This window comes from Anabrus simplex, chromosome 8, assembly GCF_040414725.1.
Source record: "Anabrus simplex isolate iqAnaSimp1 chromosome 8, ASM4041472v1, whole genome shotgun sequence".
Classification (NCBI taxonomy): Eukaryota; Metazoa; Arthropoda; class Insecta; order Orthoptera; family Tettigoniidae; genus Anabrus; species Anabrus simplex.
Genome location: NC_090272.1, coordinates 105026550 through 105039701, shown reverse-complemented (window position 1 = coordinate 105039701; position 13152 = coordinate 105026550). Strand labels below are relative to the sequence as shown.

Below are 13152 nucleotides of genomic sequence, written 5' to 3'. Positions count from 1 at the left end.
ATTTGGACTGCTTAGTTTTTTCGGGAGTAAGATTAGTTACTAACTTTTGTTTTACTTTATTGATGATCTGATTGACTATATTTATTTTATATCCATTAATTGAGGCCAAATCTTTTATAAAATTGAGTTCCTTTTTTAAGTTACTCTCTGAAAGGGGGATTTTGAAAGCTCTATAAACTAAACTGTAAAAAGCCGCCTGTTTATGTGATTTTGGGTGAAAAGAATCATTATTTATCGTTAGAGGAGCATATGATGGTTTTCTAAATATTTGAAATTCAAATCTATCTCTTGTTCGTGTTACATTAATATCCAGGAAGTTTATTGAGTTGTTAGTTTCATCTTCTTTCGTGAATTTTATATTTGGGTCAATATTATTTAAGAAATTTAGGATTTTTTCACTATCATTTTTTTGGCTATCTATTATGACAAAGGTGTCGTCTACATACCTGATCCAAAGGCAAAGTCCATTTATTTTTGTGTTTATTTTGTTTTGCTCCAAATGATCCATATATATGTCTGCCAGTATGCCCGACGTGGGGTCTCCCATTGCTAGGCATGTTTGATGGTAAATCTTTTTATTAAATGTGAAGTAATTATTGTTTAATACAAATTTCAGTAGGTTTACGAATTCATCTATTTCACATCTACTTAATTTACTGTATGTAAGGAGATTGTGTTTGATGATATTGATGGTTTCTTTAACCGGTATATTTGGATACATGTTGGTTACGTCGAATGAAACCATTTTATGTTGTGGTTTTAAATTGAATTTTCCTAGTTTATTACAAAATTCTATTGAATTTTTGATTGTCGATTCATTGTTAAATTTGTAATGTCTTTTGAGGAAATAGTGTAAAAATTTGGATGTTTTATACGTGGGACTATTTCTACTGTTTATTATAGGACGTATGGGTACGTTGGGTTTATGTAATTTGGGCAATGCCCTAGCTGTTGGTAACTTTGGATTCATATTTATCATTTTTTGGTGTTCTTGTTCATTAAATAAAAAAGAAGAATTCTTGAGGATAATTTTTAGATTCCGTTGAATCTTATTTATGGGATCCTGGTTTACAACAGTGTAGGTTTTGTCTGAAAAGAATTATTCTGTTTTTTCAATATAGTCATTTTTATTTAAGAGGACTGTGGTTTCACCTTTGTCTGCTTTGGTAACAACTACATTATTTTTGTTTAGTTTTGTTTTTAGTGTCATTATTTCTGTTATGAGAGTGGGATTAGAACTTTGCTACTACATTGATTACGTCTTCTACTTTTTGAGAGTTAGGCCTATTAAATTTTGAACCTTTATCTAATAGGTTCATTTCATTATCAGTGAAGTTTGTGTTTGAGAGATTGATAGTGGTGGGAATGTTTTTAAGGTTAGAATTAGGATTATTTGCTCTATTGTTAGATTTGTTATGATTTGGTTTGTTTTCTTTTAAGAGTGTAAGTTTGTTATCTAGGGTTTTTTGTTTCTTGTCTAAAACGTCTGTAAGTTTCTCTGTTATATGATTTTGGATAGAGTTCCATTCTAAGGAAGATAATTTTTGTGTAATTTCCAAGTGTGTACGATATAATTGCAAGTTCAAAAATGATTTCTTCCTATAGAGAGCTTTAATTTCACTTTTCAGCCAGATCTCATTTATTTTGTTTTGAGTATCTGCTACCTTTGAATTAGATGCGCTTTTTCTTTGTATAGATTTTAAAAACCTAGGTACTAATTTACATTTCAAACATTCTTTCAAGAACCAAATATCTTTGGATATCTTACTGATTTTGAGATTCAGATATCTATTCTTTTTTTTGTATTAGCCTGGTTGGCTATTTCATTGCAAGTGACTAATCTCATTATTCGAGATTCAGATTTGGCTGATGATGCTCTATAAAGGAGCGAAACATGTCCCATATATAACTTTTTAACTAATGAAGTTATTTTAAATGTGATAACATTATAATGTATTGAACAGGTGGATTCATAATAAAACTTTATTATTGTATATCAAATACTCGGTAGGTGTAATGCCAGCTTAAGTCACATTACTGATGTGATGTGCAGCTGTCCAGTATTAATCAGATTAGCATATGAATATTAAATTTCCATGATCACATTGTAATCAAAATCTACTTTCAACCTATTAGGTTGTGTTATACGTACATAGCATGTATTGAAGAGATGTTAAGTACAGAACAAAAATGGCCAACCGGACACCAGTGGGATCTGAACCCACAACCTCACGATTTTGCATTGGTTGCTCTACCAATTGGGCTATGGTGGCCGAGGTCATATTTCTGTAATGATTGTAAAAACCGGGTAACTGACAATGCACTTCCTAACCGTTATTTTCCTTAAGACTAGTCACGCCTCTGAACCACGTGCGAATATGCAGTCCATCAGAACAATAATTGTTGTTGTGTTCATTTTCGTATGCTTATGTGCACAGGAAAATGAACCTTACATACCTTGTAGCATAGGCCTGCTGCAGAAATGTATGCATGATTCCCTCCTACAGTATAATGCATGTAAGGTTCATTTTCCTGTACACAAAAGCATAGGAATATGAACACAACGACAATTGTTCTGATGGACTGCATATCCGGTCGTGGCTGAGAGGCGTGATCAGTCTTAAGGCAAATAATGGGTGGAAGGTACATTGTCAGTTACCGGGTTTTTCACAATCATTACAGATTTGTTCTGTTAGAAAGGATCTAAGCTACAGGTACTATGTACGTATAACACAACCTAATAGGTTGAAAGTCTATTTCTATTAGGTTAGTATATCACAATTAAATTGAAATAACAAATAACTGACCTACTTCTTCTAGTTTTTATGACTTAAAATCGCGCAGTGCCTATCCCCATTATCTTATATTACTTCTTCAACTGTTTTTGTTAAAGACTCATTCTTTAATTTCTTATTTACCTATGCATTGTTTTTGCATTTTATTTGGCTGATGATGACCCAGATTGGGGTTGAAACTGGTACCGCTTCTGCTTATAATTAAATAGGAATGTAACACCACATTTCTTATTTACTAGTATTGAATAGGTTGAACTACGTTATTTGTTATTTCAATTTAATTGTGATACAGTTCAATACGGAACATCATGAAATTTTTATCTTTAGGTTAGTATATGTTGATAATTTATGCAATGTGTTATTGTGCCTCTTATATATTTTTCTGCCCGCCCTTTAGGAAATTGTAACAAAATTCATACGATACTGCAGTCAGCATTGGGAGTAGGCTAGAAATAAAGCACGTTGTAGGTGCAGTCTCGAGTTAAATGTCACACTTGAGGGTTTAATTACTGTTTAAACAAAAACGTACTTCTCCATAATGTGATGGACTCTTCTATTGCATTATTTTCTGTGAATAAATTAAGAGAATGAAACTTCTTTATATGCTCTACAATAGCAGAAAGTTTGAAAAGCTTATGTGGATGGTGATATTATAAATTTTTCATGTTATCAAGAAGTACGTATCTGCAAATAGCCTCAAATCTGTCCATTGAGATAATATAACCAAAAATTGGAATTGATAATGTGGCATTCTTTGAGAAACAGGAAAGAATTTTACGCTTCACAAAAATTCCCATTAAACAAAGAGAGTTTAAAGTAACATAAATTTCTTCTGCTATGGATTTCCATTCCCACACAAAACATCCTTCTTCTTCTTCTCCTTCTTATTCTTATTCTTTGGAGACCACATTGGATCGCTTTAATCAACCATTTGGTTTGTCTATTTCTTGGTAGGAACTGTCAGAGCTTTGCGGTCCTCCCAGTACTTCTTCATACCTGTTGATATTTTTGCCCTTTCTTGAGTAGAAAATATTCTAGTTGGGATTAGAAAATATTCTAGTTGGGATTTTCTTCTTTGTGAGTGTAAAGTGGAAAGTCATATTTTTAAGTGCTGTGTAGTAGTAGTAGTAGTAGTAGTAGTAGTAGTGTCATCCGGTGTAAAGGCAATTTCTTTCAAATCTTCCCTAATTTCTTTTATCCCTTTGCATCCAGTTGTAGTATTTTTTGAAGCAAGATTGTACTGCACTAGCTGTTTAAGAAGTTGCGAATCTGGCATTCTGAGGATGTGCCAAAGTACCCTAGTCTTTTCTTGCGCATGGTATCAGTAATGAGTTCTAATTTCTGTTATTCAATGTTGTTAGCTACAGTTCACCATTGCTCATCTTTTTGATAGCTTTTATTGATAAAAGTTCTTCCAATTCGTCTTTTGATTTTTTTGTAATCTGTCAGTTTTGGATTGTTCATTTAGATGGAATAATGTTTCTGCGACATGGCTGTATTGTAATGTTTGATATTTGCATTAATGGATAGCATTTTTTTTTGTAAGGTTTCCCACGTTAATTTTTGTGCCTTAGATAACTTGTTTGCCCTTATCTGAACTGAAGGTTTTTCCATTAAATTACTTTTTATTAACTCGCCTAGATGTTTGAATTGTGTTACAATTTTAATTTTAGTACCGTTAATACACTATTGTGATCAAAAGTATCCGGACACCCCCATAAACATACGTTTTTCATCGTAGGTGCATTGTGTTGCCACCTACTGCCAGGTACTCCATATCAGCGACCTCAGTAGTCATTAGACATAGTCAGAGAGCAGAATGGGGTGCTCCGCGGAACTCACGGACTTTGAACTTAGTCAGGTGATTGGGTGTCGCTTGTCAGAAGTCTGTACGCAAGATTTCCACACTCCTAAACATCCCTAGGTCCACTGTTTCTGATGTGATAGTGAAGTGGAAACATGAAGGAACATGTACAGCATGAAAGCGTACAGGCCGACCTTGTCTGTTGACTGACAGAGACCGCAGACTGTTGAAGAGGGTCGTCAAGTGTAATAGGCAGGCAGGAATTCCAAACTGCATCAGGATCCACTCCAAGTACTATGACAATTCGGCGGGAAGTGAGAAAACTTGGATTTCATGGTCGAGCGACTGCCCATAAGCCACACATCACGCAGGTCAATGCCAAGCGACGAGTCGCTTGACTTGGTGTAAGGAGATTGAACAGTGGAAAAATGTTGTGTGGAGTGACGGATCACAGTACACAATGTGGCGATCCGATAGCAGGGTGTGGGTATGACGAATGCCCGGTGAACGTCATCTGCCAGCGTGTGTAATGCCAACAGTAAAATTCGGAGGCGGTGGTGTTATGGTGTGGTCGTGCTCTTCATGGAGGGGGCTTGCACCCCTTGTCGTTTTGCATGGCACTATCACAGCACAGGCCTACATTGATGTTTTAAGCACCTTCTTGCTTCCCACCGGGGATGGTGATTGCATCTTTCTACCCGATCAAGCACCTGTTCATAATGCATGGCCTGTGGCAGAGTGGTTACACAACAGTAACATCCCTGTAATGGACTGGCCTGCACAGAGTCTTGACCTGAATCCTATAGAACACCTTTTGGTTGTTTTGGAACGCCGACTTCGTGCCAGGCCTCACCGACCAACATCGCTACCTTTCCTCAGTGCAGCACTCCATGAAGAATGGGCTGCCATTCCCCAAGCAACCTTCCAGCACCTGATTGAACGTATGCCTGCGAGAGTGGAAGCTGTCATCAAGGCTAAGGGTGGGCGAACACCACATTGAATTCCAGCATTACCGATGGAGGGCGCCACAAACTTGTACGTTATGTTCAGCCAGGTATCCGGATACTTTTGATCACATAGTGTATGTATTTCTTATAATGGTGTTGGTTTTTGGAGAATAACTTATGTTTTCTCAAATGATATTTTCTGGCCAATTTTATTTGCAATGGTATGAAGCTCTGATTTTTTTTTTTTTTTTTTGCATCTAAATCTTTGGCTAGTAATGCCATGTTATCTGCAAAACCAAGGCAGTTTGTTTAGTTTTTCCTACCTATTGGAGGGCATTTCCTAAACCATTCTCGCATTACCATTTCTAGTGTACAATTAAATAGTAATGGTGATAAGCCATCACCCTACCATAACCCAGTAGTTATTGCAAATGGGACTGGTAATTTTTCTCTGAACTTTACTTTACTTTTGATTTGGTCTCTGTAAGTGTTAATTTTATCATATTTACTAATTTGCGATGTAATCCTGAGTATTGTAAAAATTTTAGTAAAGATTTCCTGAGAATATAATCATAGGCCTTCTTGAAGTCTATAAATGTTATCACCATATATCTATTTCTTCTTTTTTGTTATAATCCATTATCTGCTTGAGGCTAATAATTTGGTCAAAACATCATTATGGAAAAGGAAGAAATTGTTTCTTTACTAATAACAATAATAATAATAATGTTATTTGCTTTACATCCCACTAACTACTTTTACGATTTTCGGAGATGTCTAGGTGCCGGAATTTAGTCCCGCAGGAGTTCTTTTACGTGCCAGTAAATCTACCAACATGAGGCTGACACATTTTAGCACCTTCAGATACCACCCGGCTGAGCCAGGATCGAACCTTCCAAGTTGGGGTCGGAAGGCCAACCCCTCAACCATCTGAGCCACTCAGCCTGGCTAGTTTTTTACTGTTCTTTTTATTAGTTTGTTTCTTGTACTGTGTTCCTATCTTGCTCATTTAAATGCCTAATATTTTAAGGCAGTCTTCCTTGTGGTCAGTGTTCCTTTATCTGGATCTACCTCTTCTCACTTATCAAAATTTCCTTTAAATATTCTCTTGATAATCCAAGTATCAGGCATTCTTTGTTAGTGTCCAGTCCATCTTATTCTCCCCTGCTTGATTTTTGCCACAATCTTTGGTTGCCCAAACAGTTCTTGCAGTTCTGTATTTGTTCTCTAGCCATCTCTATCTCTCACTGCTCCAGATATCATCCTTAAAATCTCCCTTTCCCACCTTAAAATGCAATCTTCATTTCTTGCAATACTCTGAATCATACATAACTGTAGGTGTCAGTGTTGTTGTATATATATTAATCTTGGGATTCCTGCTGAGATTTAGATTTAAATATTTTTTGCAAGGCATAGTAGGATTGGTTTCCACTTGCTTTTTTCTCCCTTGTATTTGTACTGGTGTTCTGTTGTCTGCACTTATTAATAATCTTATGTTTTTAGAAATTTGAATTCTTTGGTATTTTTTCTCGTTCAAACTTACAATATTTTTTCTCTTGTGACAATGAATTAATTAATTTGTTTTTCTAGGAAACGAGAACTATGACTGGGAAGAACTAGAACAGAATGCAGAGTACAAAAATGGTTACACAGCTGATGATCCAGTAATCCGTTACTTCTGGGAAGTGTTCCATGAATTGTCTTTAGAACAGAAGAAGAAGTTCCTGTTATACCTTACAGGAAGTGACCGTATCCCAATACAAGGCATGAAAGCCATCAAGGTAGAGTAGAAATTAGCTTAACTTTGCCACAGTGCATAAGTAATACCTTACCAAATCCTTCAAAGTAATAAACTTCATTGTTAGGTTTCGTATTGAGTTGAGACTATGCTTAAAGTAAATACAAAATTTTAATATTCGACCTTCTCAATACTAAAAAAATCATTGCGTATTGAGAAGGTGGAATATTAAAATTTTGTATTTACTTTAAGCATTACCAAATCCTGCCAATCATTTTAAGCATTTGTAACATACAGTAATAATTGTAACTATTGGAATACAGTATCGTCTTTTGTTGTCTCATATGTCAAAGTCACATTGTTTGGAGCTTCTGCAGTACAGCGTTATTTTCAATTGAGACAAATAGACGGGGTTACATTTTGTAGATCTAATGAAATCATTTGACAGAGTACCAAGGGAAAATATGTTAACTGTACTAAGGAATTATGAGTAGGTTACTATAAGCAGTCAGGTTGCAGTGAAAATTGATGGTCAGAATGAGTTCTTGGTTACAGCAGTTAGGCAAGACTATAATCACAGTCTAATACACACAGTCGCGAAGCTCCTTAGTGATGAAATGGCATCCTGTTGACAAGCGGAACGACACCAGCGCTCTAGCGGCCAGCAAGCCGGTACTGTTCTCTACCCAACAGCTGATTGTACCTCCCCGTGAATTATAAGGATTGCAGCCACCTGAACAACTATTTTAATAGTAAATTTTACAAAACACGCTGATAGACTAGACTATTTATTGCTATAGCATGGAAAGCCTTGTTACGGTTAGCCATTTTCAAAGACCTTTTATTGAACTGAATTTGGTTAAGATCTCAGCAACCTAAATGACTGAATTTTAGGTACTTCGTGTTTTTTCTATGGCACTGAAAACTTTCATTACAAAATTTGATGATGTAATATAATCTTAGTTTCACAAATAATTTCAATAGCAACAGCTTACTACCTTCACAACATTCCTGTGGAAAATTAGGTATTTCCATTAGGGAGTTAATGAACAGTGTACCACACAGAAGCTTGTGAGCATTCTCCTCAAACATACAGGAAAGCCTATGTTCACACTTTCCTAAAAACGAATATAACACATCGTTACACATAGTCAGGCCACCAAAAGCACTATTATGTTCATAATTTTTGAATCTTAACACTATCATCTAGAGAATCTGTCTTATCTTCTAGAAACTGTCTGCATGTATTACAATCGTGAACAGAGAGAAACTGTTTTAACAAGTAACCGAACACATATTTCATGCTATTTAACTCACCAAAATCTTTTGACAGATCGACATTCGGAACATCAATAACTGACTGAACATTAACACTATTTAATAATGTTGACAATTTAAGTTTATGAGCACTTTTTATGTCCAACATTAATTGGTCCCAACTGAATACCTCACAGTTGCTACTCCCTTTTGAAGTGTTATTAAATAGTTGACTGAATGTAGCACTGTTGAATGCAGAAATGAACTGCTTTGGAGATGGATTGGAGCAAAACCCTCCTTTCTGCCTTATTATAGAGAAGAAATGTTCCAGGCGATCCTGGTTTATTTTTCGCATTAATAGGTATCTATTATCATTATCCAGCAATTCATTTTTTAACACCCCTAATGCAACAATATTCATTCTCAACCCCTTTATGCACTTTATCCTATTTGTTACATCTTTATTGTACGCATCCACAAATCTCCACGATTTTACAAATTCTCTAAGACCAAGAAGCACTTCAAAATGCTCAGAATGACATGTGATGGCATTTCTCAACTTAACTGGACCTTTAAGACTAAAACAATTAAAAATATCGAATAAATCATTCAACTTCTGGCAAAACTCTGCAGTAGGCAAGGCTGCTGGACACATACTGCCACCTGCCACAAGCGTTTCAATAGCTGTTGCCACAGAGTGGCTTAACACACGACAAGCAGTACTAACTTTCATTTTTGAAAAAGGTGGCAGCTCTACAGATTTTTTTGTAAGCTTTGGTGCAAGTTTATATTTTCTTTTAGTGTCACTTTCATACAAGTCTTTGACATATTGCCAAGATGCAGTTTCCACTTCACCACTTTCTAAGCTGTACACTACATTATATTTGAATAAATTGCTCCTAACACTTTTTATTAAATGAGGTGTGTCATAAAAGAAATAAATATTGTTATCACCAACTGTTATGTATGGCTTTGATTCAGTAATGCCCAAATACTTTCTCCACTCCATAAATTAGGGCCTTGATCACATACACAAGTCTTAACAGTCAATCCTATTTCTTTCAGTTTATCTACAACAGTAAAAAACAAGTTTTTCAAATGCTTGGCACTTATTCCGTCCTGAGTAAAACAATATAATAACGGCTGCCTGAACTTGCTAAAAACCCCATTTATCATCGTAACAAATGCACTATTTGCAACTTTTGGTGTACGTTCATCACCTAAATCTTCAAACCCTATAATACTGTCACTAGAAGGATCATATGCCATGTTGCACATTAATGACATTTCATCCATTGAAATATTCACTAATCTTTCATGTTCTGGAAAAGATTTTACTTTTTCTTTCAGTAGTTCAAAAATACCCTCATTTAATCCACATTTAAGCCGAACACCCTCCATGTACTTCTGCAGTGTTCGTACTGAGGGGAGATCAAAGTGCTGACACAGAAATCGGTAGCCTTGCGGACTACAGTATAACAAGTTTAGAGCGAAGAACTTAATTTCCTGATTCCATCTAACTCCACACTTATTTTTTAGGGGTTTCCTAATTTGGTGTAACAATACATTAAGTGCCTCCTTCGTCAGGTATTTAGAACCTATACATTTCAGTTTTTCTCTGTCCGAGAGAACACTTTTCCTAGCTACTTTATGCTTTCTACCTTGACATTTGCATCTGCATGTACACCTCTTTAGCTCCCTACACCTCCGCCGCAAACGAACCACTTCAGCTGACTTATATTTGCACTTCTTCCTCAGGCTATCAATAATTTCATTCAATTTGTGTATTTCTTCTGCCGCTGACACCTCCACTGGATTACTCGATACAGATGGTGCGATGTCTGAAGCAGTCTCTGTCCTAACAGCAGCTCCTGTTCTCTCAACACCTCTTGACTGCCTACAAGATAATTTCTTCTTCTTTGACATGGGTCCATCATCTCTAATCAATAATGTTCGCTTTAAGGAAATCCGTGGAGGTTTATTTGGAATGTCGAATACAGTTGGAACTGCATTCCACACTAATTTCTTCTTCTCGACTGACATAAACTGGCTGTCTTCAAAATGATTCGAGCACAACTTTATGTTATTGTACAAATAATTCACATCTTTCTTCATTAAATCAGCTCTCCTACTATTTACAAGCCATTTTCTACACCTGAAAATTAAAATTTCGCTACGTGTTAGAGGAAAAGATTGAGTTAAAACGTTATTTAATTACATAATTGGGTGGGTTTCCACATCTGAGTTATACTTCTGGATAACTGAAAAACCAAAAGCCTACTTATTTGAACTTCTATTTATACATCTTCACAATATTGGTCTATTATACGAAAATGTAAACCGCAGCCAATAAGCCTTGCCTTGCCTTGCCTTACCTTTCAGCATCTTTAGGAAACCTAAAAAATGATAGCTCTGGTGTCTTCTTCTTATTATTGGAGCAGTTAACTGCACTACACACATCTCCTTTCGTGAACACCATCTTAATTTAACAGAAAATGAATCACTTGTAATGGAACTACCCCACACTAACCTTGCAAATTATACACAACTTACACATCTCAGTAGACCAGAAGCTTGCTTGCCACGTGGAGCGCTGGAGTCGCATGGATGAAAAAAATGGGCCAAGCTTCGCGACTGTGTATATTAGACTGTGCTATAATCTTTCACTGTTATTGTTCATATTTTATGTAGATAATTTACAAAAAGGTACAAAACGACAGGGAGGCATTCAGTTGAGTAGAAATGTAGTAAGCAGTTTGGTCTATGCCAGTAACTTGGTCTTAATGGTAGACTGTGCTGTAAGCCTGGAGCATGAAGAGAGCTTCAGCGAGTATGATATGAAAATTAGCATTTGCAAGACTAAAGTAATTTCAGTAATGAAGAAACCTAAGGGGATTGAATGCCAGGTAGGAAATATGAAACAGAACAGGTGGATCATTTTGGCTGTCTCTACCTATACTATTGAAACTGTAAATCCAATACTGTACAAGAGCAGAGGTGCCAACTATTATGGATTATGCATAATTATTATGGATTTCACCTAACGATTATGGCATTACGGTCAAAGGAGATATTATTATGAAAGAGCAACAATATCACAAAAACAAATTTCTAGGGGGAGAAAAAGGAAAGGGGCGAAAATGAATCCTTTTGAGCATTACTGCTGAACCCTCCTCTTTTCAGCGCTTGTGAGTTGGCAACGATACTTCAGTCGTCACTTCCGTTTGCTACCTGTGAGCATTGAAAATTCATTGCGATTGAAAGAGCTCTTCTCCTTTATAAAACCTTAGGTAACATTTTATTTACAGTATTAAGTGTATCTGACAGTAACTCTCCCACAGAAAGGGTTTTCAGTGTTGATAGGAAAAATCGGAGGGAATTCAGGTCTACATTGAGCACATCTACACTGGAAAATTCCATCACAGGGGGAAGGATGCTTCAAGGAAATACACACTGAAAAGCAGCTACTGGGTGCGAAACAAGCTACAAAGAATATTTTATGACAGAACTGACCTTTATTGTGCAAATTTTGCTGTGTAATATGAAATACTTCAGAATAGATTGCTGTTGGGAAGGGCAAAAGCGATGTCATTATAGGGAAGGTAGGTGATACTGTGGATTTGACTCGAAAATTGCCGGGGTGAAGGGGGAATTACTGAAAACTCACTTCAAAGGTTGGCACCCCTGCAAGAGTGCCATAAAGCATCTCTTGAGCATATGCTGCTGCTTACTATCAATACTTTACATTGTTTGATCATGATAATTAATGCTTTTGTTTCATTGCTGTCTTATGTGGTTAGAGTATATAGAAATAAAAGCCATTTGCAGTATAAAACACAATTTTTCACCTTTTAGTTTCGATAGCGTATATAGTAACTGTTGATTTAGCTTGTGTATTCTCCCAGGAGAAGTGGGCCCTCAGTGGAGAAAATTCCACTGAAGCCCCATATCAACTGTAGTGTCTGTACTCCAGAGGAGAGGCTACAAAAGGTGTCTGTTCTCCATGCTAGGAGTGGCTCTAAAATGTCTTTGGGACATAATAAAAGCCTATATGATAAGTGTACTGAAGCCTCAAAAAATGCTAGGGCGTTCCCTACAAGCAATGTGCAGTTCTTGTGATGCTGGGAGAAATGTGAGAAATGGGCTACCAGCAACCAGATACATCAAGATAGTGACCATCAATGTAGTGACACTAATAGGGAAAGTGGAAGAAAATGTAGATTTTATGGTTGACAAAGATGGAGCATTGCTGGGAATCGGTGAGACCAAATGGAAAGGAAAAGGTGAGAGGAAACTAAACAAAGGATACACCTTATACTATAGTGGAGGAAGAGAAGCCAAAAATGGTGTAGGTCTCATAATTAGAAAAGACCTAAAGGAATACCTAGAATTGGTATAAGACATAAATGACAGGTTGATTAAGGTCAGATTGAGATTTGAAATTGGTGTTACAGATATAATTCAAGGGTAGGCTCCACAACAGGAAATACAGATAAGGATCTAGAGGAATACTTTGAATATCTTTAAGACCGTGTACAGGTCAAACAAGTTGTGATCATAGAAGAAGTGAATGCCCAAGTAGGTCAGAAAAGAAAAGGAGATGAAGAGATT

The 13152-nt window shown here is 36.3% G+C and overlaps 1 protein-coding gene across 4 annotated transcripts in view; it reads left to right on the top strand.

Moving 5' to 3' along the window:
- Positions 1 to 13152, top strand: part of Herc4 (HECT and RLD domain containing E3 ubiquitin ligase 4) — a 362042-nt gene that overhangs the window by 343048 nt on the left and 5842 nt on the right. For all 4 annotated transcript variants that reach the window (XM_067152418.2, XM_067152419.2, XM_067152417.2 and 1 more), the window contains exon 21: positions 7137 to 7327. In XM_067152418.2, coding sequence (XP_067008519.1) covers positions 7137 to 7327 — 191 coding nt within the window. The remainder of the gene's footprint in view (positions 1 to 7136; positions 7328 to 13152) is intronic.